Consider the following 27,334-nt stretch of genomic DNA (forward strand, 5'->3'; position numbering starts at 1 on the left):
TTAGCAGATTTTTGAGGAACAAATACTTGATTTTCGAAGAAACAGCTGAAGAACAGATCATCTCTTACAGAATGTTATGAGGCTACAAAATTGCTGAAGAACATGTGCAAGTGATGATAGAGGATGAACACAACCTGTGAATGCTTCTTCTCTGAAATCAAACTGTTACTGACTAGAATCAATCTTTACATGATTGAGAGAGAGAGAGAAACAGCTTGGAAGATGGAAAAAGAAGCAAAAACATGATTTCAGCAGTCTGAAAAGCAATTAATCTTTCACAATAGCCAAATGAGTTGCCTTTCAAAGTAGGAACACAGTCTTGATAACTTGGTTTCCTTTCTAAAACAACAGTCGTTTGGGTCTTCCAACTCATGTTCTTCAACATCCCTGTCATGGATTGGAAATCAAATACAAAAGCAACTCTTGAAAGCCAAGTAAGTCTTTAAGATGCAGACCAAATTGCACAAGTCGTTCATTCACAACGTTCGATGAGATATAAATATTTTTGTTGACAATAACAACTTGCACCTCTAATGCAAATTTTAAATGCTACACAGCCAACATATTAGTCTTCCTCAAAACTTGCATGCTTCTTCTCCTAACATGGAGTTTGACCAATCACACGGTATATGGAAAGGCAGTAGTAGTGATCTATCATCTATGACCAAATCCAACTCTCAAATCTAGCTTGATGAATAATGTCCCCCTTCACATAGTACTGATCCACGATGTAGTGTACTTTCAATTAGTCATGTAGGTAGCCATGGCCATGGGCTTGTAACTCGTCAAACTGGCTGGCTGCTTAACGCAACAAGTCAACAACCTTTGCCACCCCAAGAATTAGTCTTCGCTTGTCAAGAGGCTGCTTAACGCAAGTCGTCGACCTTTGACTCTTTGCATTCCCACGAAGAGTCAATATTTGGCTGGTGTGCTGCTTTCTCTTAGGTTGACCTACCCACTCCACTCCATCAATATTTGGATATTATAGTTGTACCCATTTGCAAGTGCAAATCTAACACAGATTTCTTGGAGTTTTTGACCGTCATCAACCACCCCTATAATACTTATATACTTGGAGTGTTAAATGTTGTTTGTCGAGCTCTACGCCCTCCTAATTTTGATGTTTGAAAATTATGAAATTACATAAATCAAGTTCAAAATCAATCAAGATTCATCTCCAAATCTATCTTATGTTAAGCTGTTAGAAAGCTAAAAGATTCGATCCGTAGGAGACCTTATAAAAACTGCATCATGATATACCCAACAACAAAATCCTTTTGATAATTAAACTAATAAAAATTCACAGGATTTAAAATACGTATACGATCGCCAAACTATATTATATTTATGTTGTATATGCATTATTAATACATGCGTCAATGCGTTCCCATGAACCTACTACTACTACTACATCTGACTCTAAATCACCACACGACTTTGAACTTTCTCCATCATTCGTTGAACTCTTTGCACATCTTTCAGTTGACTCTGCATGCATCCAATACGTCCATACGTACCGCACTATCAATTCAACGCGGAAGTCAAAACGAAGACACATTCCACGTATCTTTATGAATCCATCAACCATGGCTGCCTCGGTGCTCGATATAACCAGCGCACGGCTCTTCCTCTCTTCTCTCTCATACCCAAGCTTTCTCTTCCTTCCTTCACAGACTTACCGCCGCCTCCTCCTCCTCCTCCGGCATGGCTGTCAACACAAAACCTGTCATGCTTCTTTCCGTCCTCCTCCTCCTCCTCTCCTTCCACCAGTCTGCTGCGGCGCGGGGTCTTAAGTTCGGGACTTCGAAGGAAAGCTCCGTCGTTAGGTCGATGGAGACGACGGCGACCGTCTCTGTCCCGAGGACAACGCAGAAGATGGTCTTCGTCATGCTTCCAAGAGGACCTACGCCGCCATCCGGTCCGAGCGATGGCATCAACGGCAACAAGAATTAAGTGGAAGAAGAACAAATATACGTATTCTTTTGTTTGATCGGCATTTCCTGATGCAGTTTTCATACATACAGATGCAGAATTCAGAGATGTAGACGTCGGAAGAGGAGAGATCGATAGGTTTTCTGTTTGATTTTGATGTGTGTACTTGATGCTTTGGGATATAAACATGTACATACTCGTGCTAATTTCTTTCCGGTAAATGGATTGGAATACATCTTTATATGCATCAAATGCTATAAAATACATGGATTTTGGTGTTCCTTCTGCCTATTTGTTTGGATAGGCAGAGAATACTTTTGACTGTGTGGTATTTTGGTATCATGGAAGTCAACAAAGTCAACCCGTCACCTGTCTGGAGTGGCCAAGTCAAACTCATTAATCCGTAGAATCTTCGATGTGGTGGACTCGAATAAGATTTGAACTGAAGAATTGATGTTTATATGATTCCTTATAGCCAAAAAATGAGGATTAATTCTTAGATTTCTTTGCAAAAGGAAGATCATACGTCAAGCATTCCAGGGTTTTTGGGAGACAGAGAACGGCCGAATTTGGCATGAGGGCTTCCTTTCACACATGACGCGACGTCGGGGTCGCTTCTCTCGGGTTGGCTGGCAGCGAAGATCTCGACCTCTGCCCTCGTTTCACCGATGGGGAGGCGTAAGTCGCTCCATTTCTGCATCATTATCGTAGTCTTAGATCGCCGTTCTCTTGTTCGATCGATGTGATAATATCTTTGTGATTGGTTGGATTTGATCTAAGACATTTCTGTTCCGAATCTGTTTGGATTTGATGAGGCTTGATTGGCGTAAAGATATCTTTTTTAGCCTGCTTAGAGTGAGATCGGATGTGTCTGGATGATTCTTCGCTTTGCACTCGGTGGATTCGTATAAGTCAAAGTTTGCGTTGGTTGATTGGGGTTGTTCCAGTTTGTACTTTGCTTTCCTTGTGCAAATTGTTCTTTTTCTTATCTACATGTTATGGATGTGTATGCGATTGTGATTACTCAAAAATAAGTCGAAATTGAAATTAGTGTTTTTGATTAAATAGTGGCATATGCTATTTGGTGTTTTGGGGGGTTGGAATAAGTCGTGATTGACAAACCCAGTCGAGTAATGTTGCCTCCTCTTTTTTTGATCGACCACATGTGTTTCATGTCATTCTTTGCTGAAATAATGAGGAGAAGAACAGACACTCTTAGCCTTCAGAAGAGAATAGACGTTTTGCACATGTGTGTGCGCGCACATGTGTGCGTGCATGCGTGCGTGCTGCAAACACAATTGGATTAATGGGGTATGCTTGTGTCAAGCAATTTATGCCCCCAAAAGTCTTCTTTGGATATGGTAACACGTTCTGGAGTTCCATTTCAAATGATAAAAAGTATCGGGATGGTAAAAGTTTGTTGTGATTTATGTTGTTCTTGGCTGTCGAGTAGATACTTTGGGCAAGTTTGTTGTGATTTATGTTGTTCTTGGCTGTCGAGTAGATACTTTGGGCAAGTTTGTTGTGATTTATGTTGTTCTTGGCTGTCGAGTAGATACTTTGGGGGTATGGAAGGTAGCGTGGAGGCAGATCACCCAACTCTTTTTTAATGAACCGGCTTGCAGAAGAAGTCCCTGTTACAGAGATCAAGAACCTCAACCGGCTATGATGAAGAGAAGAGAAGGCTTATAAACACCACTTGGCTGAGCAGCCCACAACTAGATTTGCTTATGTACATACATACATGCATTAGCAAAATAAAAGAAATTTACAGGACATTGCAGTTGGAATTAATAATATTCTTGTTCATAAGGTTGATGATGACCAACAACATATCACTCTTAGTCTGAGGTTGGTAGCTCCTACTCAACTTTCCTTGGGCTCTTACCGAAGGAAATGAGACAGCTTATATGGCCAAGGCCCTTGCATGCAGTCAAATGCTAACCATTACTGTATCACAGCCCTGTCACTGTTGATTTTTCATCTAATATGGGTTAGGGTCTACTTAAACCCATTTTAGGGAGCCAGTCCTGAATTCAAAGTCTTGTTTGTGATAAGTGTCCTGGGATAACTAACTTGTCAAATGAAATGCTATATAATTCTCTTCAGATGGAATTTCTCGTTGGTTATAGACCCATTATTCTAATTCTTTGGCTCTGCACATAATAAGTGCATTTTCTGAGAAAGGCAAATGCAATGGACTTTTGTATCTGGACAAAGAATTTTCGATCGTAGAGCATGGTTATCTTATGATCATACTTCTTCTGATTATTTTCTGATTTTATTTAAAAATCCATTTATGCAATTTTCAAAATTTCTTCATTAGGCTTTGGATGAATTGTGATCTGGCTATGCCTCCTGCAGGACCTGCAAGATGTTATCGTCAGATTAAGAACAAGCCGTATCCGAAATCGCGTTACTGCCGTGGTGTTCCTGATCCTAAGATTAGGATCTATGAAGTTGGAATGAAGAAAAAAGGAGTGGATGAATTTCCCTTGTGTGTTCATGTTCATCTGGTTAGCTGGGAAAAAGGAGAATGTTTCCAGTGAGGCTGCTCGTATAGCTTGCAACAAGTACATGACAAAGTATGCTGGAAAGGATGCTTTCCACCTACGAGCGAGAGTCCACCCATTCCATGTTTTACGTATCAACAAGATGCTTTCTTGTGCTGGAGCTGATAGATAGGCTCCACTTGTGCTAGCCAGGTTAAGCATTGGTCAGGTCCTTCTGTCAATTCGCTGCAAAGATAGCAATAGCAATCATGCCCAAGAAGCCTTACGACGAGCCAAATTCAAGTTCCCCGGTCGCCAGAAGATTATTGTTAGTGGAAAATGGTAAGCACCAGAAAAGGAAATTGTCTTAACAGATCAACCAAATGCATTACATAACATTATTACTACCAAATTCAACCTTACTCTTTCTCATCTTGAGTTTATTGAGATCCCAACGAGCATAATATGATATGTGGTCACTAGAGACCTGTCTCCTATTTGCTTCTATGGCTCCTGACACAACAAACTGATTTCAGGGGCTTTACCTTACCAAGTTTAGCCACAATGACTATGTGAAGTGGATGAGTGAGGGCAGAATCATTCCAGATGGAGTCAATGGCAAAGGTTTGTTCTGTTTTAGAAATATTATTATAGTGCCTAATAATTAACTGTTTGGATGACCTTTCATGTGTTACCTGTGTCCTATTTGAATTTTCCTACACATATTTAACTTGTCAATCTGCTGTTACCGTCGACTGTACTTTGTTACTGGTAAGGGGAATGTATTCAGCTAGTGTTAAGTAATGGAGGTGTCAGATAGCATTATATAAGCACTCATTCCACGCTTTGCATCACACAGTTTTACTTGTATGCATTTGTTAATCAAGACCTGAAAATAAATGAATAGGGGATGGTTGGGAAGGCAAATTTAAGGAACTCAGATGTTGCATCAAAGATTCTTGTATATGGATAAAAAAAGTAACCCAATATGATGTTTTTGTCCTTTGATGCAACATCCGAGTTCCTTAAATTTGCTAGTACCACCTACAATTTCAACCATTCGGTAGTTGACAGTTAGGGTTGTGTGTCGTTTAACATTTGGGCTGATATCATCAACCGTGCTGAGTATGGAAATAGTGCATGAAAGTACAAAGAGTGTTGGTTTCAGAAAGATGGAATGCCTAAGAAACAAACACTTTGATGGTTATAGTAAACCAAAAAGTGGCTCTATTTTAGTATATTCTATCTATATTCAAATTCCATTAATTTAATATCCCTTTGGTTCTGTGATAGTTGTTGTAATCATTCAGAGGTTTAAAGTTGCAGTGTTTTCTCTAGAGGGAGTGTGGTCTACTACTCCCTTGGTTGATTGTATGACATCATTATTAGTTTTTTTATAATTATCCAGCCAAATTTTGCTTGTTTTTCTTTTCTCTTTGTCTTCTATATCTCAGCTAAGGGAACTGTCAGTATAATACATTGTTCTGCCTATTATAGCGGAATAGAAAAGATATTTGTCAGTAATAAATTACATACAATGTATCTTAGAACTTTTACATTGCTGATGAAGAAATAACATGTCTAATTGTGCAGTTGCTTGGCTGCCATGGTCTGCTTGCAAATCGCCAACCTGGGAAGGCTCTTTACCATCCTCTACAGTAGAGTCTGCGTAGATTTGGATTTGGTCGTCTGAAGGATGATACAACAGAGTGTTCATAACAGCCGATTTAGTGGCTTCTGTTTTGAAGACCTGTGTGACTGTTTTTGCAGGATAATTCTCCCAATAATCTGCATCGATTGTTTTCTTTGTGATAACTCCGATCATGTGGCAATTCACCGACTTCATGCTGTTTTCATATTAATTTGTTGAACTTGTGTGGAATCAGCAGCAAATTATTGCATTACATATTTGATGGATGGATGGATGGATGTTGAGAGTTTGTCAGGGATGCGTTATCTGTCGTTTGTCCATGTTATGGACGAAGCTGCCATGGCTGTTCTGATGTTTCCGGGTTCTGTTGATCAATCCACGGCCGCCTCGACAATGGGGGGTTCTGATCTCGCCTTGCTTCCACACAAACGTGATGTTTGTCCACAATACGGTAGAGAAGAGGTGTTGGGGGTTGATTTGCAATCCTCTTCTGATCAAGTTCGAAGGATATCGCTGGGAAACATGAGCTACCCATAAAAAGAAAGAGAGAGATATTTGTAGTAAAATAGAATTGAAGAATGGTTGTTCATGTTCACCACCTTCTCGGAGTCGATTCCATTTGGGAGATTCTTCGTAGGCTCTCTCCGATGGACTTGAGGAGATGATCTAGATTTGCTTTATCCTGGTAGAAGAAAGAGAAGAATGGCTTTCCTTCTGGGGGTGTTGTAGAGTTTCTTATATAGAGGTGACCAGTTGGTTCATTGATGGACTCATTGCACATTTTAGTATCTTTTGTTGCCAAGTGAGATTGATATGATCAATGTTAGGAGATGTTTTGCATAATCGTCCCACTCCGACATCGGTGTAGTAATCGAATGAACAAATTTGAGTCAATATTCATATTCATATTCACATCTATTCTTTATTCTTTAAGAACTTGGTGCAACAAAGAACACACCCACTTGTATCCGACATCCATTCTTACATCTGGGCAGAAAGATTCTCTCAGCAGCAGTATTGGAACAACCGCAGTATAATCCAATAAAAAAGAAAATTACAGCAAAAGGAAGAGTCACCATGCACTGTAGATGTAGCAATTTGTCCTGCATACTCTTTGTTCATAGACTGCATGATCCAGAAGACTTCCAATACTGATTGATATCAATATATCTGCAATCTGAGAAGACGAAAAAATAAAAAAGAAAAGGGGGGCAAAAGCCGAGGTTGTTACCGACCGAGCAAGATTGGCTGATAGGGATGCAGGCATTCATGCTAATTAACAAAGGCATCAGTTTCTCGTTACATGGCTTCCGAGACACCAAACTACTGCAGAGATCAGAACAGAAAGGCAAGCACAATACCAAGAACTTAATTATTAATTCAAAGACATGCAAAGCAGCAGTTTTGCCACTGGATGCTCAAGCTACAATCATGTCCATGTTGTTATTCACCCAAAGAAGGATTTGAAGCACATCTAACCCTCCACCATGGAATACCAGACATAGATTATTGTCCACCACAAACGAATAAGAAAAAGAGCATCGTCTGCAAAGTGCAAGATCTAAATTCACGCAGCGAGGTGATCTAATTGAAAGCTAAAGACAGCGTGAATGACGACACACCAAACTGATTATCTTTGAGCAGGTTCCAGTGTCCGGACATTTGCACCAACCATTCCTTCGAGCCTATCCTTGGTTATCTCCACAAAGTGGCCAATCATCTCATGGAACTGTTTCAGACCAGACAGGGGGAGGATGATTGATGAACGATCAGCTCCAGCAACCTGCATATGGAATGCACTTAGGGATTAACAATAAACTAATAACACTACATGTATTCCATGTACCTCAGATATCCTCAAGAAGTGTCCCCTGTTGTTGCTTCCCAGATCAAAGAAAAACCTCTTCTGATCTGCCCTGATTACTTTAGACATCCCCATGCCTCCCATATCATCATGTGTGTGCATATCAACCATTCTATCAGCATTCAATTCTGTGCCAGAGGCTGATTGGGCACTGTGGCCAGATATGAATCCAGCCCCAACATCATCTGAAAGTCCTGGAAGATGTTCCGGAGGTTCCATGTGTTGCTGTTTGTGTTACAACACAGCAGGGAAAAAAATTATTGACATGCTTAAGGTAACTATCACCCACCAAATCTTAGTGTACCAGTCCATCAAACTTTTACCTGATTGGGTACCATAAACAGTCGAGAAGCCTCTTCATGTATCTCTTGTAAAACATTCCTAAATGCTGTCCATCCTTCTTCACCAGAATTTCCTGCAGGAACAATGATTGTACTCCGGTTTCTGTTGACAGATGCTTCTGAGATCTATTTAAAAAAACAGTTACATCAGTTATTACACACACCATCATGCAAGACCACTTAAGCTCAAGGTGCATAATATATTTGTTGCTCATGATCTTGGCAGATTGACAGTTGAACAGTACAATTGTTTGTTCCTGACATGAGCATGTCAAGAACGAAATGAGAACCATTTATGACACCTAAAGCTAGGAGTTCCACATGATAATTCAAATGCAACTTGAGGTGCTTTCTCTGTCCTTCAAGTACAGGTACATTATCTAGGTTAATATACAGTGTATCTGCAAGCAAACAAAATTGTCGATGAAGCAGATGCATATGTTTTCCATATCCACATTGGCATATAAGAAAATGAATTTAATAGTTGAGTATATGATACTTGAGTTGAGAATATTTAGCAAAACAAGGATAAGGTAAAGCTCTGCTTTTGGATATATATACCCCTAGAGATATATGAGTATTCATGTACATGCCCCTCAAAAATTTGTATTTGTCTACGTAGCCTCTAAAATATCAAGTATTTTTGTGTTTATATATTTGAGAAGCTTGTATTTACATCTATACCATCCAAATAGTAGGAACTTAAGTATATAGCCATCTTCCTAGTTGTCTCTGGTTGATTTTTTGACAGTCTCTAACAGGTAATCACAATCAAATTCTGATATGCCAGGCAATTCTACAACTTTCATAAGTTTTTCATTAAAAGCAAGTTCAAATAGTTTATCAATCTAACACACAATCTAGTAGAGATCAAATATATAGAAAGGAGGTGGTAGGAGAAGCTGATTGCTGACAGCAGTAATGCTGAGATTACAGAGAAACAGGATAGTCTATTTGCATGTTCCGGAATATATTGCATGCTTTGTTGTTAGAGAATAGAGAGAGTTAACATTGCTGATGAATGTAACAAAGGATAAACTATTTAATAAACAGGGCTGAGAAGGGAAGTGCAATCGCTCATAATCGGGACCACAATGGAAGTGGATGGTTAAGGTGCATTCTACATGAGTTACTAGGTTAGTGGGCTGACCTGGCCAGGTCGTGACAAGGATAAATATATTTTAGTTTAGGTCCCCCATATGTCAAGTCATATATTTGCACCCATTTGGAAGTTTTATCAAAACTACAACCATTAATTTGAAAGAAACCTTGATTACAAATGATAGATATAAGCACATAAAAGGTGCATCAATAAAAGATGAAACTAGACAAAAGTTATAACATCAATCTTTAGTTATCACGTTTTCTTCTACAGACATGGGGAAAGATGAGCAAGTACTTACTTGCTGAATTGATAATATTGAGTTACTAAAGTTTGTAACTAATTAATATTAAATGTTATTTTGCATTCTGAAAGTGAAATACACACAATGGCTTTGAAAAAAGCATCAAAAATCAAGATCAACCTGTTGAAATTTTATATTGGTTAATTCAACTAGCATCATACTCAAGCAAGCTGGATTGTATCAAAATAAGAGAAAACTAAGAAACAACAGATCATGGACAAAAATAGACAAGGTGTACCAGTCTTGAATGATCCTGGGCCCAATCCAATCACGAAAGAGAAAATCTTAAAGAATTTACAACAAAATTCTCAACAGAAAGTGGTATAGATAAACTAAAAGTTGCAAGGCTTGTCTAAGTTAATTTAATCTACCACACCCACAAACAGATATTAGAATAATTATATTCAAAATATTGATGAATAACTACTCTGAATTAAGATACTTCAAAATAACATCCATATCAGACAGTTGTTGCACCCCCTTGGCTCAAACCTTGATCTAATATCTATCAAACTGCATCTACCAAAGATTCTTGTTTTATGCTGCAAGCTTCATGAAGGCGATAAAAGTGTGATCATGAGTGTTAGAGGTGCAGTAGGATAGCTGCTCAACATAAGTTCTCTGATGGTATGGTCAGTGTAAAATTAACATGCCCAAAATTTCTGTCAATATGCTAGAAGTTATACACAACCAGAAGAATAGAACTTAGAGCATCACCAAATATTTTGGATCCAATAAATTTTTATCTTCCACTTGTTGCACAATCATTCAAGTTCGTGCCTTTATGTCCTTTAGTACTTTCCAGCAAATTCTAATACACTAATGGAATCAATTTCTCTATATCACCTTGGGTATTTTCGGCTTTAGATTCTTTCATACTACCTAGTAAATTCTAATACAGTGACTCAATTCATCATTCGAACCATTTTTTATATCACCTTGGGTACAATGTAAAGGTGAAAAAATAAATTTTTTTTGCTTCACAAAAAATAGAAGTCTATCATTTAGAAAATAATATGCCCTTTGCTTATTTACCAGTTATCTGTTCTCTGTAGTGCTGCTTCTGAAGTCTATCATATGTTTTTAATATTGAACACTGTCGCTATTAGTATCTTCTTAGTTTCTTTCTTCCCCTCATAGTTTAGGTGCACTAGCTTCTGACCACCACAGAACATATGATACTGTCATAGACATGCATGATCCTCTAAGCCCAAAAGACACCGCTTTGTATCACACAACCACATTCTTCAGTGTAACTTCTCTTGAGTGGATGACCCAGGGAAAAAAATTCTGGAGAGGCAAGAAAATTGTACACCGGCCAAAACATGGGAACCACAATTCCTCCCATCACTGTGTAACAGCAACTAATATGTTGCCGCAAAAGCAAATGCTCAAGTTTTCGGACGCACCTGTACTTTTTGACTTTTTTTGTTTTGTGGGTTTGCTCGCTTGTTCTCCAAAAGCACTACTTCCAACCCAAGTCTGGCACCTATTTGTAAGTTTGTTGTCTTTCCAATTCCAAATTTATATTAAGCTCCAACTAGCTAATCCACTACTAGCTAGTAACAAATTGACCACAGGTCTCCAGGTCTTCAATAAGAAAAGCTGAGGTATTCATCATCATACTTCCAACATATGAAATAATTCCAAATCCCAATGACCACAAAAGATCAAGAAGTCGATTCTTTTGCATGATGCATTCAATTATGCCTAATAAATGAACAAAACTTTTTGAGTTCGTAGTAATGACGTGTACCTTGAGAAAGCGCCCCCTTTTGTTCTCACCAAAGTCAAAATAAAACGCCTTTAGGAAAAACAACAAAAACATCAGCAGAAAGATTCAAAGACCCAACCTTTACAAAACTAAGAGAAAAGGCCATCAAAGCAGCCACCTTGGAATCGAGCTTGAGCTCCTTGCTGAACACGTCCTGCTCGTCCGTGCTGATGTAGTAGCCGAACAACTCGAGGAACCAGACGATGCCGTCGACGGGGACGATGATGGTGGACCTGGTGGCCGACGTCTTCTCGGAGATCTTGAGGTACCTCCCCCGTGGATTCTCTTTCAGATCGAAGTAGAACAGCTTATGCTCGAACTGCAGCGTCTTGGAGACCAACTCCACGTCGTTCCCACCGCCCGCTCCCCCTTCCATCGCTCCGCACCTCCCCAACGCCCCAAACCCCAAATCTCTCCCAATTTAACTATCCGTGGACGAAGAATCGAGGTCTCGGGCTGGTGGAAGAACCCTAATCCAGGAAGGAATCCGGATCGAAAGCAAGGAGCGGTAGGGAGGGATGAGGAATTGTTGGAAGTGGGGTAAGGTTAGGGTTTGGGGTTTGACCTCGCCCTCGCCCTCGCCCTCGAACAGGTCGAGAGCAAGGGGGTTTGTTTCACTTTCACGGTTCTTCTTGACCGTGGCTCTGTTGTTTGTTCGCCGAGCACAGTTACCAAATCAGAAATAAACATAATATCGCAATCATTCGGGATCGACTAAATAACATTTTTATTATATATATATAATATATATATATATATATTTAATCAAATTTAATTTAGGTATATCATTATATAAATTATTATAATATATATATATATATATATATTAATCGCTTTAATATTTATTATAGCTTTTAAAAATATTTAAATGTTATGCTTCATAAATAGCAAACTATGTGATCTAACGGATAAGAGTTTGGGGTGGGTGGGTGCTAAATTAAAATGTTTGAATCCAAGTTAACGATAATATATTCTTCATATATCTTTTCGTTGATTTGGCTGTTGACTAGTACTCGATAAATAATTTAGCTCGATAAATGATTGTGACTAGGCATCATCACATCCAATTATCTATATAAGTATTTGATTCGAATAGCATAATGATGGTTGCATGGGGGAGAAGAACATAAAAGGTGGCAGGAAACGGCCGTTACGTCTTTATATCCGAAATCGTTTTATCCGAAACGATTGTGACTGCTGGTCCGTGGCCCTTGAACACGTGTACGGTGGATCCGAACCCGTCAGTTTCGATGCATTATGCTGATCGAACCCGATTACCCGTTTGCTAATTCGTCACCCGAATCCATAAAAGAAACCCTAAACCTAAATAACACCATACTCCCACCCCGTGCGCTTCTACTCGGCCTCCCTTCGAGTCCCTCCTCGGTCCGGGTATCTTCTTCGCACCATCACCGCCGGGCCGGCGCGACATTGCCAGCTCTTCCGTCTGCATTCGAGGAGAAGGAATCGTCAAGGTTCTCATCTTCGCTTTTGTAAGTTCTTCAGATTTTGTTAGGGAAGATAACTTGACGTCGGCTTTTTTGTGTTGTTGCCAGAATAGATGAATCTTGATCTCTATTTTTCTTGTTTTCTGATTTGTGAATTGGTTTTTGCTGTTTCGGGGGATGTTGGTACCCAAAAATCGGATTTTGGAACGAGATGATGTACTTGGAACCCAAAAAAGGGGTTTTCGAGCTCGGGTTTGGGTCTTAGATGTATATTGCTTATTGTTTTTTGGCGTGTTTGATCGGATGTAATTTGATTGAATCGAGTTGGAGAGATCCATTTACTGTGACGCTACTCTCTACCTTTCTTAAATCCCTAGCCAACCTTATCGCCACTTCCAGCCAAACTTCAGTGGATCTACACGAGGCTGCTGCAGCTTGCCTCCTGGTCCTCAGCGTTGAGTTGTCTGTACTTAATCAAAGGGTGGGAAAAAGGATTCGTTGTTTTTAACTCCTGGATGATTTATGCATAGGAATTCAAGTGAAATGGGCGCAAAGGCAAAGAAGGCTTTGAAAAAGAAGCTGAAGAAGACGAGCTCTTCTCAGCTATCAATTTCTCGTAGCAGAAATGAATCTTCTGATTTCTTGGTGAGATTTTTATGTTCGTGGTTGATGCCTCATTTTTGTTGTTGCATATTTTTTTTTGGCCATCCTGTATTGACAAATTTGTTACTTTTACCATACAGCCTTTAGAAGGGGGTCCAGGGATGAAAATTACTCAAGAGGAAGATGAGCCCATCAAAAATACTGCAACTGTACTTTACATTGGCCATATTCCTCATGGATTTTATGAAGAACAAATGGAAGGTGAGGATCCTTTATGCTTTACTAGGAGTCAATTTGTTTGCGACTTAGATTGATACAGTACTTGCAATTTTGACCATGATAGGATTCTTTAAGCAATTTGGGAAAATCAAGCGGTTGAGGATTGCTCGGAACAGGAAGGTTCAATTCTTCTTCAGTTGCTTGTTGTTCAGTTGGTGAAGAATTTTAATGCATTTTTTTCTCTTTTTAAGTATCTTACCTACTAAAGGATGGTGCCTAGTGCATGAAAATACCTCATTGGGTTTAGGAAGGCTGAATATACGAAGTATTATCTCTGTGAGCAAAGCGGTTACAGAAAATGTGCTTCGAACTGTGGTCATCCTTAAGGAGAAACTTAACTGGTGCCAGTGTATTTAATTAACTAATCATTTTAAATAGAATTCCTGTAGTTGAATCTTAAATTTATATTTTGATCCAAGTACTTTTACATCGTTTTATTTCTTGATTATTTTCTGAAGAAAACAATTCTTAGTCATTTTTCAGTTTTGCAGCTTCTCTTTTCTCATTATGGATGATTGTTGGTATGATCGATATTCTAGGTTATGAAGACCACTTGTTTTCATTTTGACATTTTAGACTTTTATTTTTTTGATGGATAGCATATTTAGATTATATTGGCTACCTTTTTATATTTCATTTAGCTAGCACTCTATTTAATCTATTGGTTTTAATTATAATGTGACATGTTATAGACAGGAAAATCTAAGCATTATGGATTCCTTGAATTTGAGAACCCAGAGGTGATTTTCTTTCCTTGAAAATTGTCAAACTTCTCTACATCAGCCAGGCAAACTATATGTATATATCACGTAATACATGTTGATAATTGCAGGTGGCCAAAGTTGTGGCTGATGAGATTCATAATTATCTACTATTTGAACACAACCTTCAGATTCATCTTATCCTACCAGAGCGTGTTCATCCAAAGTTGTAAGCTTCTGTCTCAAGTTGATGGCATCTTTTCAATTGTTTAGGTTTAAGTTGGAGACAATCTCCCCATATGTAATCACACCTTCTTTTCCTTGAACATTATGATATATTTATTTGATTTTTTATATGGTCATAGATGTCTAATTTTGGGAAAAAAAATGGGATAAATTGCTTAAAGTTGGTGCACAAATATGAGAAATTTATCATTCACAAACAAGGACTAGAAAATGGATGGGCTGAATATTTATGTTGTTGTTTGCTGCAATTTAAAGTCAATCCTCCTTTCATTATTTAGGTTATCTTTTCTTTCCCAGTAGTGGTACCTGTCCCTTTGACATATGGCAGCTTCATAGATTAAATTGTTGTTCATGTTTTTTGGTAACTTTCTCTTCCCTGTCTCTATTTCTTGCTAGTTTCCTCTTAATTGTGCATATTATAGATAAGTTCTTAGATAATCATGTTATAGATACATGTAGAGAGATAACGGTCGATTGAATAGTGACTAGGATCCAATTTTGGTAGATATACTGTGCATGATAAAGCCTTAGGTACATGGAAAAAGATGTTGTGTAGGTTTCTAACCATTCCATTTTCAGCAGTGCAGACAATAGTCAAATTATTTTGCATCTTTTTGTTGAAAGATATGTAAATTTGAATCTTCAAGTATACCTGATTATATGTCAGGTTCCTCCAACATAATCTCTGTTAGTGACCATATATTTTGGTGGCTTTTGGATAAAGGCTTATAATTTTAATAAGACTGCAAATCTGGAAAAGTCAGCAGGTAGTAGTAGTGTCTGATATTTAATGTAATTATTAAATAAAATTCCAGTCCATGTGTCCTGGTCTTCTTTAAGATTGATACCTGAAATGAGGGATGTGTGACATATCGTGGAAGTGAAATTTGGCTGCATCTTTGTCATTATATAATCTGTTTCTATTTATTACTTTTGGACCTGCAGTTATATGTAAATGTTCTTTTTGCCCTATATTTAATTTTTGCTGCAGATGGAGAGGTGTAAATTGGAGATACAAACCATTGAATTGGACAGAAATTGCAAGAAAGCAGCATAACAAGGTAAGCCTGTGAAAATAGCTCTTCACTCGATTTATTTATTTTTTCTAGGTAAGGCCTGTAAAGAGATGTTTCAAGGTCTGTTTCAATCCATTCTTACCTTACGAAGAAAACTGATCTTATTTTGTCTGAGAATATATGGATCGAGAAGCTTCATCAATATTTGGATCTGTGATAAATTGGATATCAATGTCCTTGGGGGAGCCCAAACTGATCTAGCTAAATTTTGAACCTATATGCATTTATCTCCAGATGTTTTATTGTCTGTAAAAAAGGAAATTCAGCTTTTAAAGATTCCATCATCATGGTTTATGTATTAATGTTGTCAAACTTCTATCCTAGAAAAATGTCAAGCTTCATAATGATCGGTAATAAGATGCCAGGCAGGATGGTAGTTCCTGGCACATGCGGGGATGCTATGGCCCTGGCATTTTTTTTGCTGATTGATGATGTAAGAGTCGAGGTATAAAAGGGCATAGAAAGCATCAAAGGTGTTTTGCTTTTTCTTTATCTCTCTTTTTGTTTTGTATGAGTGGGATGGAGGGGGAACTATTGTGTGGGTGAATGTTTGTATAGACTGACAACCTTTGGGTCAATTGCTTAGTTGTTGTTATGGTGCATATGTTTTTTGGGCATAAGTGCTGTATGTCACATATAGTCACAATCAAGTCATAGAGGATAATATAATTGATGGCCAAAGCCACCCATGCATGTATAAATTAACCACCTTTAGTTCAATTGCATCTAATTGCAGATCAGGTTATAAAAGATTGTATATATCATTGTCTATGGCATCTATTGCTAATCTAATCAGACCTTGAATTTACACCAAATTTTTTATCCAAATTTGACCTAATTGGAATGACCTCTTGATGGGATCAGCCGAGATCACATCAATTGTCTGATAAGTTTCAATTTTTTTCATGATATTTTTTCTTCTGATATATGTTCAGGATAGAACAGTTGAAGAACAACAACAGATGATTCAGGGGATTCAAAAACGAGATAAGAAGCGGCGTAACAGAATCAAGGCTGCTGGTATTGATTATGAGTGCCCGGATCTCGTAAGTGAAAATGTTTCTTTTCAAACTTTGTTGATTGAGTTCAATTTATGCTATCTTTTATAAGTCAAATAGTGCAGGTTAAGTAAAGAAAGCAAAATTATTCCAACTCTCTTTGTATGCTAGAGTTTGTATTCTTAACCCATCAGTTTCCATGTCTTCTACCTAAAAGCAATAGTAAAACAATGTTTTGTTTCAGTCATTTCCAGGTACTCTGCATTTTCACTTGTCGTCACAGAGTCTCATTTAAAGTTTTTTCTACCCCTTATTGTTTGCTGGTGTTCTTTTGTGGCTTTATAAACATTCAAAGGTCAAGCTTGCAGCTGACTTGGAGTTTGCCTTCTAGATAAAGATGGTCTTCAACTAAATATATCACAAATTTGGATTGCCAAGAAAACCTTGTTCCATATAACTCGGATTAACTTCTTTGTTTAAAACAGCTCACTTGTCTGTCTAGTGTTGACTGTATTTCTGCTGCAGGTCTATGTATTGCATTGTTATTATCCCTCTAAGCTCCCAACTTTTGGGTGTCAGTTACATGGTTCTTTTCCTCCAATTAATTTTTTCCTGATTTTCCTCCATTGAGTTATAAGATGAAAATATTACTAGTTAGCTCATGAGAGGAATCAAATTTCTTTTTGTTCTTCATGTTACGATTTCTCAATGTCTTCCTTTTCCTGTTATCGCACCTCCCATCACAAAGGGTGTTCTTTAGGTATGTCAATGCCATCTTGAATGGTTTTCCTTCATTAGTGCAAGCTGAAACCATGGCATTTTATTCAGGCTATCATCAAGTCAGCATGATGTTTGTCAAAGTTGGCAATAGCATCCTTTTTCGAAGTGTAAACAACTTAATTTCTTATTCTTGAATCTTGTTTTTCTTTTCCTTCATTTCAGGTTGGTCTCATTCAGCCTGCTGCTAAGAAAATTAAGTTTGACGAAGAAGAAGAGTAAGTTTACATGTAGGAAGGCAGCGACTATCAACTTACCTGAGGACGGTGTTAAGTACTTTGTCCAAGTTTGCTTTATGGCTTTGGATATGAATTTGTTGCTCGCAGCTGCTTGCTAATCTCGAATTTTGGTCTTCACATCATAATCATGTAAGTGCTGTGTAATTGGATTTTGTATTACACTTGACTTGGATTGAGCTATCCAGTATTATGACTGAAATAACATTTAGTATCGATATCATATCAGTATCATTTTTTTGAGAATTGAAACCATGCCTTTCGAGAGAAGCAGGCAAGTGGCACAAGTTGGCTTATATACTAACTGATTGAACTTGTCACATACTGTTTCTGGTTAGACATTGATTCTAAAAGAATTGGATCAACAGGTCATGTTGAAGTTAGCGGGCTGGGCATTTATTTCATGATTATGGCAAGCTTGGATTCAGTTAGCTGATATGTGACCAATAAAATTCATGGTGTTTGTTTGTCCTTGTGAAGCCTCAGTGTTTCAAATATGCTTAATTTTCAAATATGTTAACTTGATCAATTGACAAGAACAAATGCTTCTGCTATTTTGGTTACTCATCTGTGATGAATGTTTGTAGCTGCCACCATCCACTACTTGTCATGGATCTGCCCAAACAGTTTTTGATGATAGCAATTGATTGAAATGCTTGTCCAGCTACCAATTAGAAACATTATGTTTAAGGTGGCAAATTGTGGTTCCACTGTGGGTATATGTCCTTTTTCTGATACTAGAATGGTGATGAAGCACAAGTGGCTGAAAGCCAAATTAAATGTGCTGTGTTGCTGTAGTGATGGTATATGTGAACCTAAAGCATTTATTGCCTTTGGATTATGCATGGAGAATTACAACTGCCATGCAAATACTGCCTTTGGTCTATGGGGCAATTTGGTTCCCAGGAATATGGTTGAGAGTATCTTTATCAAAGAACAAATGTACTTGTTCTTTCTCATAGAGTATTTGTCATGAGTCGGTTCGATGAGATAATTATAACTAAACTAATAATCTGATGAATTTATATCATTTTCAATATCTGTCTTCATCAAGAACTAATATAACTTGTGCATATGAGGCTGAATCAGATTGATTATTGGTTTATTATTTTAGCCCATCAGTATTAAGTTGGTTCTAATATCATTCGATAAAATTATTTCATTGAGTCAACATATATGAATTCAATAGTTCCTTACTTCTGATATAGGATTGAAGTAAAATTATTTTATTGAGTCAACATTTATGAATTCAATAGTTCCTCACTTCTGTTTTTTTGGTTGCAACATATCAAAACTGCTCTCTAATTCCAAAATATTTTTTTGCTTTCCCTGAGAGGTGGTTTATCTTATTCTTTAGGCTATCTTTCAGATCTAAACAGCCCACCTATTCTCCTCCTCCACCATGTTCTTTTAAAGAAGAAAAATAAGTTTGAACTCAGCAGTTATGCTGATCAATTTCTCCCCTGCTGCATGTTAAATCTCATAAACATATTTCCTAATTGTTTTAATTTTTTGGAATCCTTGATCATCAGATCAGCATCTTTATCTTGGTACCAGAGCAGATCCTGATTTGGAAATCTATATGTCATTCTCTATTTCATCATTTTCATCCAATATTTACTTAATATCTGTGTAACAAATTTAAGTTTTATACAAAAACATCAAATTCTCTCTCATTTTTTATCTGCTTTTGGATGATTCGAGTGTCTCAATACATGTCCTAAAATCCGGGCTTCTCAGTGTGTAGGATAAATGAGAACTTTAGATGCTTTACCTTTTGCTTTGAGCAAAATGTAGTAGAAGTTGCAATAAAAATCACAGGCAGGAGAATGCATTTATTCTTCTGTTCTATATTATCCCACAAAGACTCCTGTTGTTAGGCTGATCATGGCATTGTGGATGCCATCAATGACATACCAACCTATTCTTCCTAACCCATCAATCATTGTGTTGCAATATTTGGGTTATTGGAATATACACAATGTAGTTCTTTTTATCAAGGGATTTGCTTGTATGCATTATGGTGACTGCTTCAGCAACCTCACATTTTAGGCATGTGATGTTTTGAAATCTCTTTTCCATGTTGTTCATTGCTTGAAGCATAAAATCCTCTGACATTACATGTTGGCTTGACTCAGACAAGCTATAGATGATATTTATCAGCAAATCTCTATGCATGCTACTTCTTTAGGTCCTACACAGGCATGAGGGATATTGAAGAGTAGTGCAAGCAAACACTGGAATAAGACAGTGTAAAGCCTTGTAGTTTTCTGATGGCACACCCAGGAACAGCTGTGCTACTCTGGCTAAGAGAGGGGGAGGGGGCCAAGAATTTGTTTTGAGCAATTAGATAAGATTATTCTAGGATTGAGTGTAATCTTATAAAGAGCTCAAGTGAGTCCCTTATCAGTTTTGTGGATGAGAACAACACACTGGCTGTAGTTTCCTTGTGGCAGATACTTGTCCACTGGTTCATATGAACATTTAGTGAAAAAGATAAAACCAGGTAATGCTACTTGCAAGGTTTCAAGAAAGTAAACTGAAAAATGTCAACATTGATCTTGGTTGTTGTACACAATCTTCGTCACAAGCTTAGTGTCAACCGATTTAAAGTTGACTTGATCGAGTGAATAATCGATAAAAATTAAGTCGAGATCATATCCGATTATCCAATAATTGGATAAGCCGTCGAGACACATCAATTAGTGTGGTGTGCTGAGATTGTTTCTCACTTAATGTTGACACATAAGACTGATAAGCTATTCGACTTAGGTTTTGGACTGACAATATTCGACTTAATGTTGACACATAAGTGTTAGATTCTCCATATCAAAAGGAAGATAATTGACACTTTTGAAACATGCAATTCGAGTATTTCTGAGCCCACAATAAATAATCTGCAATTTTTCAGGTAGGCAAGAAAAAAAAGACAATAGGTGTGTGCAGTAACTATCATGTTCAGCTTAAGCAACATCAACAACATTGTGTGAGTGCCCAGCAAAACAGAGGCTCAGATTTTGTGCTGAAAGGCAGGGGGACAAATCAAATAAGTGAAGGCACAGTCTACATGGAGGAAATGTAGCCAGAAATTAAGGAATAAAGTCAGACAAGCTGAGGTAAGGAAAAACTTGTATTTAGATAATGTCATAAATAAAAAAACTGTTAATTTTCTTAAAATCATCATAATACTTTCGATATAATCATTATTTTCAATCAATCAAAACTTCACATATAGTATCAACTGAGCATACTATGTAAGATAACAAAGAGCCTATTTGACATACAATTTCAATATGATATATGAATAATTCTTTGTTAAAATGATGATTATAAATTTGATACTCTATTTAATCATAATAAACAAATCAAAAGTAGACTTGATCGTTAACAATTTCTTATAAAAAATATCGTAGTCTTTTATAGAAATAAAAAATAAGATATGAGATATGAAAATTCTTTACCCTCGAATTACATCAGCATAGATATTAGTGATGAAATATGAACATTTTTCACCTACAAGTGAAATTCTCCCCAATCGATAAAATTTTTTTTTTTCTTCCACACACAATAACATACGGAAAATTGACTATATCGACTTTACTTACACTAATAAAACTTGCTAAGTAAAAAAGAATCATGAGAAGACTGATATTAAGTATTATTTCAGCATAATATCAGATGAGGATTTATATATCCAATGTTTGATACTTGGGACCAGTGGTTCACTGTTGTTGTAAGACAAAGAAGACAAACTTGCCTCATAAACAATTAAGACCACTGTCACCAAAAATCCCTTGAGAGCAATGTAGTTTGATCCTGTCTTCACCTCCATCCTGGTTTACTGATTCACATCCACATGAGGATCTGACATGATCTCACCTGCAATCTTAGTAAAACAATATGTAAAGGTTAGTATGTCTATCTAAAGTTATAAAGTTTATAATTTTCTTTTATCATAGTGATTTTTCTTTTTTTCTTTTTACAAAAATGGAGATTCCATCATAAGATATTGCTATCACTAGTCAAAATTAAAAATTTATCATTGATATACCATCAGCTGTCAAATTTATCAGATAAGGTTTCAAAGCCACACTAATATTCTGAATGTATGAACATCCTTAATCTAAATCACTATTCAGATAAGGTAAGTAGAAATAACTCAGCATTCATCAATCATACACCTTAAAAAAAAAGAAAAAAGAAAAAAGAAAAGTTCTAAGCTCCTGTGTGTGTTCAGTGGAATGTGCTGAAAACTGTGAGACTCTTACATATACCTCATCTTCGGTAGCTTCACTTTCAATCCAATGGAACTCTCTTCACTTCCTCTCTTCTTCTGAACTCACTATCGTCTTGCGTCCCCCTGAGAAGCTTCACAGATACAGTGTTGATGGAGAGGTACAGAGTAACAGCAAGTTTTCATGAAGATCTCCCTCAGAGGCCGACCAGCTTCCAAACAACCCCCTCTTTCGTCTCCCTCCCGCCCGCCTCCTCCTACCTCCGCCCCGCTGCCGCCGGCATCGCCCGCCGCGTCAGCCGCTGCGTTGACGACACCGAGATCAGCATCTTCGACGCCGAGCGCTACTTCAACGATGGCCACGACCCCATCGATCGGACCACAAGTCTCAACGGCGCCGCCGAAAGGCGCGACCTTTTGACCCGCCGGATAGGCTCCTTCGTCGCCTCGACCGTCGGCTCGTCCTCCTCGACGCTGACCGCCTCGTCGGAGGCCAGCTGGAACAGCCAGTGCGGCCTCCTATCCTGTTCGCCGGGCTCTGTTTCTGTCGCGATGAGAGCCTTGCCTTCGAAGGAACCCAGGAAGTCGCCGTCGTCCGCCGCCCGCCGCTTCTTCGCGCGGAGGTGCCCGTGCTCCGGCGGGAAGTCCGTCGACGTCGAAGACAAGTGCTCCGGTTTGGATATGAACACCTCTTCTACTGCTAAGAGTCTCCGCCTTAGGACAGGGGAAGTGGGTCTAAGCAGCTACCCGGAGAGAGAGAGCGCGATGCCGGAAGAGATCAAGAACGGTTTCGGTGTCGAGGAGATGATAAAGGTGAAGATAAATCCTGGAAATCGCCACAAAAATCCCAGCTTTTTCCGTAATTCCATCCAATTCTTGCCAGAGAGGCGATTTCCAGCCGAGATCGGTCGCCCAATGCTGAACTCTGGGATCCTATTCGGCGATTCCGGTGGGTTCTCCTTCCCCATCTTGAACCCAATCTCTTTGACTTCCGCCGAAGAGCCGCCACGTGAATCTCTCGAGGTCTTCCGGCCGACGAAGGAGACGGCCGGAGACCCCCCGGGATTCGCATATCGGGCAATCTTGAAGTCCCCGCCCGAGGACGACGCGGCCAGCGACGCAAGCTCGGACCTTTTCGAGATCGAGAGCTTCTCCACCCAGACGACGTGCCGCCCTGGTGGTGACTCGCTCGACCCGCACGAGCGGCTACGGCGGGACCTCGAGGAGATGCCGCTGCCGCCGTCCATCGCGCCGAGTGAGTGCTACCCCCCGAGCGAGGTGAGCGTGGAGTGGAGCGTCACCACCGCGGAAGGGTTCGACCGCGCGAGCCTCGCCAACTTCTCGACTTCCGCATCCGACTTCGGGGAGCTCCGCTTCTCGGCGGCGACGGGCGGAGCACCCGCAGGCGGCAGGAGGCGGAAGTGTAACGGTCTTCTCAGCTGCGGGAACGAGAAAGCGGTGAGCGTCGGGCCAAACCCGGTCCGGTTAGCACCATCGGTTCGACCCCACCACGTTAGTCGGGCGATGAGCCACGCGGTTCGGACGAAATAGACCGGTTATGGTTGGTTCAGAAGTCTTTAACGTCTCCTGTGTTGTTTTGTGCTCTAGAAAATAATTTGTTGTTCGTTTCTGTGTCAAACATTTTGATTATATATATATATATATATATATATATATATATATATATATATATATATATATATATATATATTAATATTATATCTAAAATATTTACCTGCAGGTTATTTTTGTTTGTACTCAAGCAATATCCGCTCATCATGAATAAATAAATAAATAAATAAATAAATAAATAAATATATATATATATATATATATATATATATATATATATATATATATATATATATATATATATATATATGGACATATCCTTCTTATGTTAGTGTTGGTCTAAACAACCTTAAGCCGTGGCCTCGGGGCCGACGCGGCTTGGTTTGGGTCCGGATGATGGGGGATCTCCCTAGGATGTTCCTCGAGACTGCTGAGGTGGCCGATCCTGGTGTTCCGATCAGGACGGGGTCGTCGTTTCCTCCGGGAAGGGGCTCCTCGCCCGCGCGTCCAGTGGGGACCTTTAGCTTCGCACCTGCACAAAGGTCGGGTCGGGGGAGCTCGGCCCGACCCCTCCGGCGATCAAGTTAGTGGATGGTGAAGGGGGTTTCTTTAGCTCCCTTCTCTCCCCCCCGTACGCGAGGGTTTTTATAGTGAGAATTACTGTTGTATGATGTGCCTACCCGCAGGGAGCAGGATCGTACTTCTGGTAGCGTCTGACATTGCCGTTGGCATGGCGTGGGGGATCGAGCCTGAGCAGGGTGTTAATGTGCCTTGGTAGGCGTTCCGGTCCGCGTTGACCAAGTGCCTCATCAAGTTGACAAAGGCGTGATGCGTCACCCTTGCAGCTGATGTCACGTGAGTCTTGTCGCAATCATTACCCTCATCATATTCTCCCCCGGAAGGAAGCTATGTGTCGGTTGCTGTAATGGGAGTTCGATGCATAGCTTTGGCTTTGAGAAACTGTCCCTGCCGGGCGTTTGCCTGTCCTTTGCCAGGGGTGTGGGAATCGTGGAGTTTAGTAATGGAGGGCTGCGTGCGCAGCGGTGACCCCCGGGTAGTGTGCGGTCGAGGAGCGCAACTCAGTCGATCAGGCCGAGCAGACACTGCGGTTTCGAGCGACAGGTAGCCGAGGGGCATGACTTAGGCGGGCTGGCCACGCAGGCGTGGTCTCGGGCAACACGCAGTCGATGAGCACGGCGTAGGCGGGCAGGCCGCGCAGGCGTGGTCTCGGGCAACATGCGGCCGAGGAGCACGACACAAGCGGGCTGACCGCGCAGGTGTGGTCTCGGGCAACACACGGCCGAGGAGCATGACACAGGCGGGCTGACTGCGCAGGTGTGGTCTCGGAGAGCATGGAGCCGAGGAGCACGACGCAGGTGGGCAGGCCACGTAGGTGTGGTCTCGGGCAACACGCGACCGAGGAGCACGACGCAAGCGGGCTGACCGCACAGGTGTGGTCTCGGGGAGCATAGAGCCGAGGAGCACGACGCAGGCGGGTAGGCCACGCAGGTGTGGTCTTAGGTAACATGCGATCGAGGAGCACGACGTAGGCGGGCAGGACGCGTAGGTGTGGTCTCGGGGAGCACGGAGCCGAGGAGCACGACGCAGGGGCGTACTCGGGCAGTCGGCAGTCGAGGTACATGCTCAGGCAGGCAGGCTACACAGAGGCGTACTCGAGCAGTCGGCGGCCGAATAGCTACTTGCGTTGTTGTCCCTTCATGCCAACTTAACCGTGGCGGGGGCTGAGAACTTCTATGCCTTGTGAGTCCTTGAGGGCGAGCTCTTTGCGTCAGCAGCACGCTTTCAAGCGTCGAGATTAAGGCGCCAGGGCTCTACTGTTTGCTTAGCTTGCCCCTGAGTCGCCGCGTCAGGCCTTCATTATGGCGAGACGTCCTTTGGCCTCCCTGACGTGACGTGGCAGACAGGCGCGTATGCGAGTGGGCTGTCACCCACTCTCGGGAGGCGAAGGAGCGCTGGTTTTGGCGGGATCTCTCCTTTAAGTAGTGTGCGCCCGACTTCCTTCTCATTTCTCGCCCCTGAGTCTTCTTCTTCGGATCTCGTCGTCCCCTCTCCGATCGTCCTCCTCGCGTTCGTCGTCGCCTCTCTCCCTCAAGTAGACCTTTCCTGTTCCCTGTTAAGGTCAGTGAGGATGACCTCCTCCCCTTCTTCTTCTTCTTCATCCCTAAGTAGGGTCAAGGAGAGACCACTTTTGCCATCCCCTGTCCAGTCCTCCAACGGGGAAGTGGCATGGGCCCTTGAGGCTTTAATGTGGCCGCACGACCTTGACTCCACCGTGAGCGGGTCATCGCTGAGGAGACTTCGGGAACGCTATAGCATCCTGGAGGATTATATCCTCAACGCCCCCGAACCGGGGCAGCGGGCTTACGACACGATCCCAAAGGGTTTTGCGCTAACCCTAGATGCCTTGGAGGCGGGGCTGCGCCTTCCCCTTCACCTCGTCATAGTCTCTTGCATCTCCCTGTGGCGAATTTCACCATCCCAGGTGGCGCCGAACTCTTGGCGCTACCTAGTGGCGTTCCTAGGGGAATGCCACTATGCCAATATCACCCCCACCCGAAACCTTTTCCTTTCCTACTTCTGCCTTTCAAAAGGGTCGGAGGGTTACTTCCTCTTAGCCCGAGCGGGCTTTCGAGTCAGGGGGGCCCCTTCCAGTAATAAAGGGTGGAAGTGGAGGTTTTTTTATGTCAGCTGTGCGAGAGATTGGGGCTTCGGGGTCCGGTGGTCTGCGAGGGTGATTGATAACTGTTGGGAAATCATTGGGGAGCGACATCATATGCGCAGCGGAAGAACAAGAAAACAAAATCCCCGATTCCCAAAAAGATGTTCGTCGTCGTGCGAAGATTGGTGCGCAAAAATCCGCAAAACACAAAACTGCGTATAGAGATTGTGTTACCTAGGGAGATCGTATATCCCTGTTTCCTTGCAGATCCTTAGGAGAGGGTGAAGGAGGTCAAGCGTCCTCCTCTCTAGCGGTGATCCACACAGCAGGGTTGCGACGACGCTCCTCAAAACTCCAGGCCTACTTTGAGGTGGAGAGGGAGAGGAGAATAGGAAAGGCAAGCAAAGACTCTAGCCTATGAGGCTGTGAATCCCTCCTATTTATAGAGATCCCATGTCAAACCCTAATGGGTCCTTCCCTAGTGGGTATTGGATCTGCATCCAATAAGACAAGGGCTCCGTCGGATATCTCATATCCGAACCTCTATTCATCGCAATGCCTACCATATGTGTGTGACCCTCTAGGCCCAATATCGAGCTGGCCGTGAGTCATACCTGTCAGAACTCCTTCTAACTAAGTGAATTATTATCTCTGTAATAATTCACTCGACTCATCGACTACGGACGTACTAGGCCACTACGCCGTAGTCCCCAGACGATATAGGGGAATCCAATCCATTGGACCTATCTGTCCTCAGTTACCATGTACCTATAGTCCCTCATCCATCTAATATCCTAGAGACCGTATATCGAGCATGGTGCTGTCAGACCCATACGGTTTCTACTCGAGTCTCGCTCTAATCGGATTCTCCCGGAGAACTCTTTCTCTCTCAACCCGAATGACCCTGGCCAGGGATTTGTCTGAGCAAGAACACATAGGATATTCCTCTCATGACGCCGAGAGTGGATGATCCTCTATTGACACTCAATAGCCCTCGTAAGGTCGACTACCACTCCCAATAACC

The 27,334-nt window shown here is 40.8% G+C and overlaps 3 protein-coding genes across 4 annotated transcripts; 2 read left to right on the plus strand and 1 right to left on the minus strand.

Annotated features, from left to right (window-relative positions):
* Nucleotides 1-7,418: 7,418 nt before the first annotated feature.
* On the minus strand, nucleotides 7,419-12,117 carry LOC135615314 (transcription factor Pur-alpha 1-like). The gene is made up of 5 exons (XM_065113613.1): nucleotides 11,579-12,117; nucleotides 11,443-11,490; nucleotides 8,263-8,406; nucleotides 7,922-8,164; nucleotides 7,419-7,858 (listed from the first exon to the last, which is right to left on the minus strand). The coding sequence occupies exons 1-5, from the start codon at nucleotides 11,834-11,836 to the stop codon at nucleotides 7,706-7,708; spliced, it is 846 nt and encodes a 281-aa protein (XP_064969685.1). The 5' UTR covers nucleotides 11,837-12,117; the 3' UTR covers nucleotides 7,419-7,705.
* A 585-nt stretch (nucleotides 12,118-12,702) lies between these two features.
* LOC135615315 (uncharacterized RNA-binding protein C1827.05c-like) lies at nucleotides 12,703-18,047 on the plus strand. Of its 2 annotated transcripts, none has more exons than XM_065113614.1 (9): nucleotides 12,703-12,953; nucleotides 13,439-13,553; nucleotides 13,652-13,772; nucleotides 13,855-13,910; nucleotides 14,483-14,530; nucleotides 14,623-14,720; nucleotides 15,729-15,798; nucleotides 16,749-16,859; nucleotides 17,754-18,047. In XM_065113614.1, the coding sequence occupies exons 1-9, from the start codon at nucleotides 12,718-12,720 to the stop codon at nucleotides 17,808-17,810; spliced, it is 912 nt and encodes a 303-aa protein (XP_064969686.1). In that variant the 5' UTR covers nucleotides 12,703-12,717; the 3' UTR covers nucleotides 17,811-18,047. The 2 variants fall into 2 exon arrangements, with proteins under 2 accessions (XP_064969686.1, XP_064969687.1); XM_065113615.1 differs by having other exon boundaries at nucleotides 12,703-12,935.
* A 4,065-nt stretch (nucleotides 18,048-22,112) lies between these two features.
* LOC135615316 (protein PHYTOCHROME KINASE SUBSTRATE 4-like) lies at nucleotides 22,113-23,693 on the plus strand. The gene has a single exon (XM_065113616.1). It carries the CDS (start codon nucleotides 22,212-22,214, stop codon nucleotides 23,607-23,609), a length of 1,398 nt encoding a protein of 465 aa, XP_064969688.1. The 5' UTR covers nucleotides 22,113-22,211; the 3' UTR covers nucleotides 23,610-23,693.
* Nucleotides 23,694-27,334: the final 3,641 nt, after the last annotated feature.

This window comes from Musa acuminata, chromosome BXJ2-6, assembly GCF_036884655.1.
Source record: "Musa acuminata AAA Group cultivar baxijiao chromosome BXJ2-6, Cavendish_Baxijiao_AAA, whole genome shotgun sequence".
Lineage (NCBI taxonomy): Eukaryota > Viridiplantae > Streptophyta > Magnoliopsida > Zingiberales > Musaceae > Musa > Musa acuminata.

Coding starts and splice junctions, on each gene's coding strand:
- LOC135615314 (XM_065113613.1), bottom strand. CDS start 11,836: ATGGAAGGGGGAGCGGGCGGTGGGAACGACGTGGAGTTGGTCTCCAAG. Junction 8,165..8,262: donor TGTTTATGGTACCCAATCAG/GTAAAAGTTTGA, acceptor TAACACAAACAG/CAACACATGGAACCTCCGGA. Junction 7,859..7,921: donor ACTTCTTGAGGATATCTGAG/GTACATGGAATA, acceptor TTCCATATGCAG/GTTGCTGGAGCTGATCGTTC.
- LOC135615315 (XM_065113614.1), top strand. CDS start 12,718: ATGCTGATCGAACCCGATTACCCGTTTGCTAATTCGTCACCCGAATCC. Junction 13,773..13,854: donor TTATGAAGAACAAATGGAAG/GTGAGGATCCTT, acceptor TGACCATGATAG/GATTCTTTAAGCAATTTGGG. Junction 16,860..17,753: donor ATTATGAGTGCCCGGATCTC/GTAAGTGAAAAT, acceptor CCTTCATTTCAG/GTTGGTCTCATTCAGCCTGC.
- LOC135615316 (XM_065113616.1), top strand. CDS start 22,212: ATGGAGAGGTACAGAGTAACAGCAAGTTTTCATGAAGATCTCCCTCAG.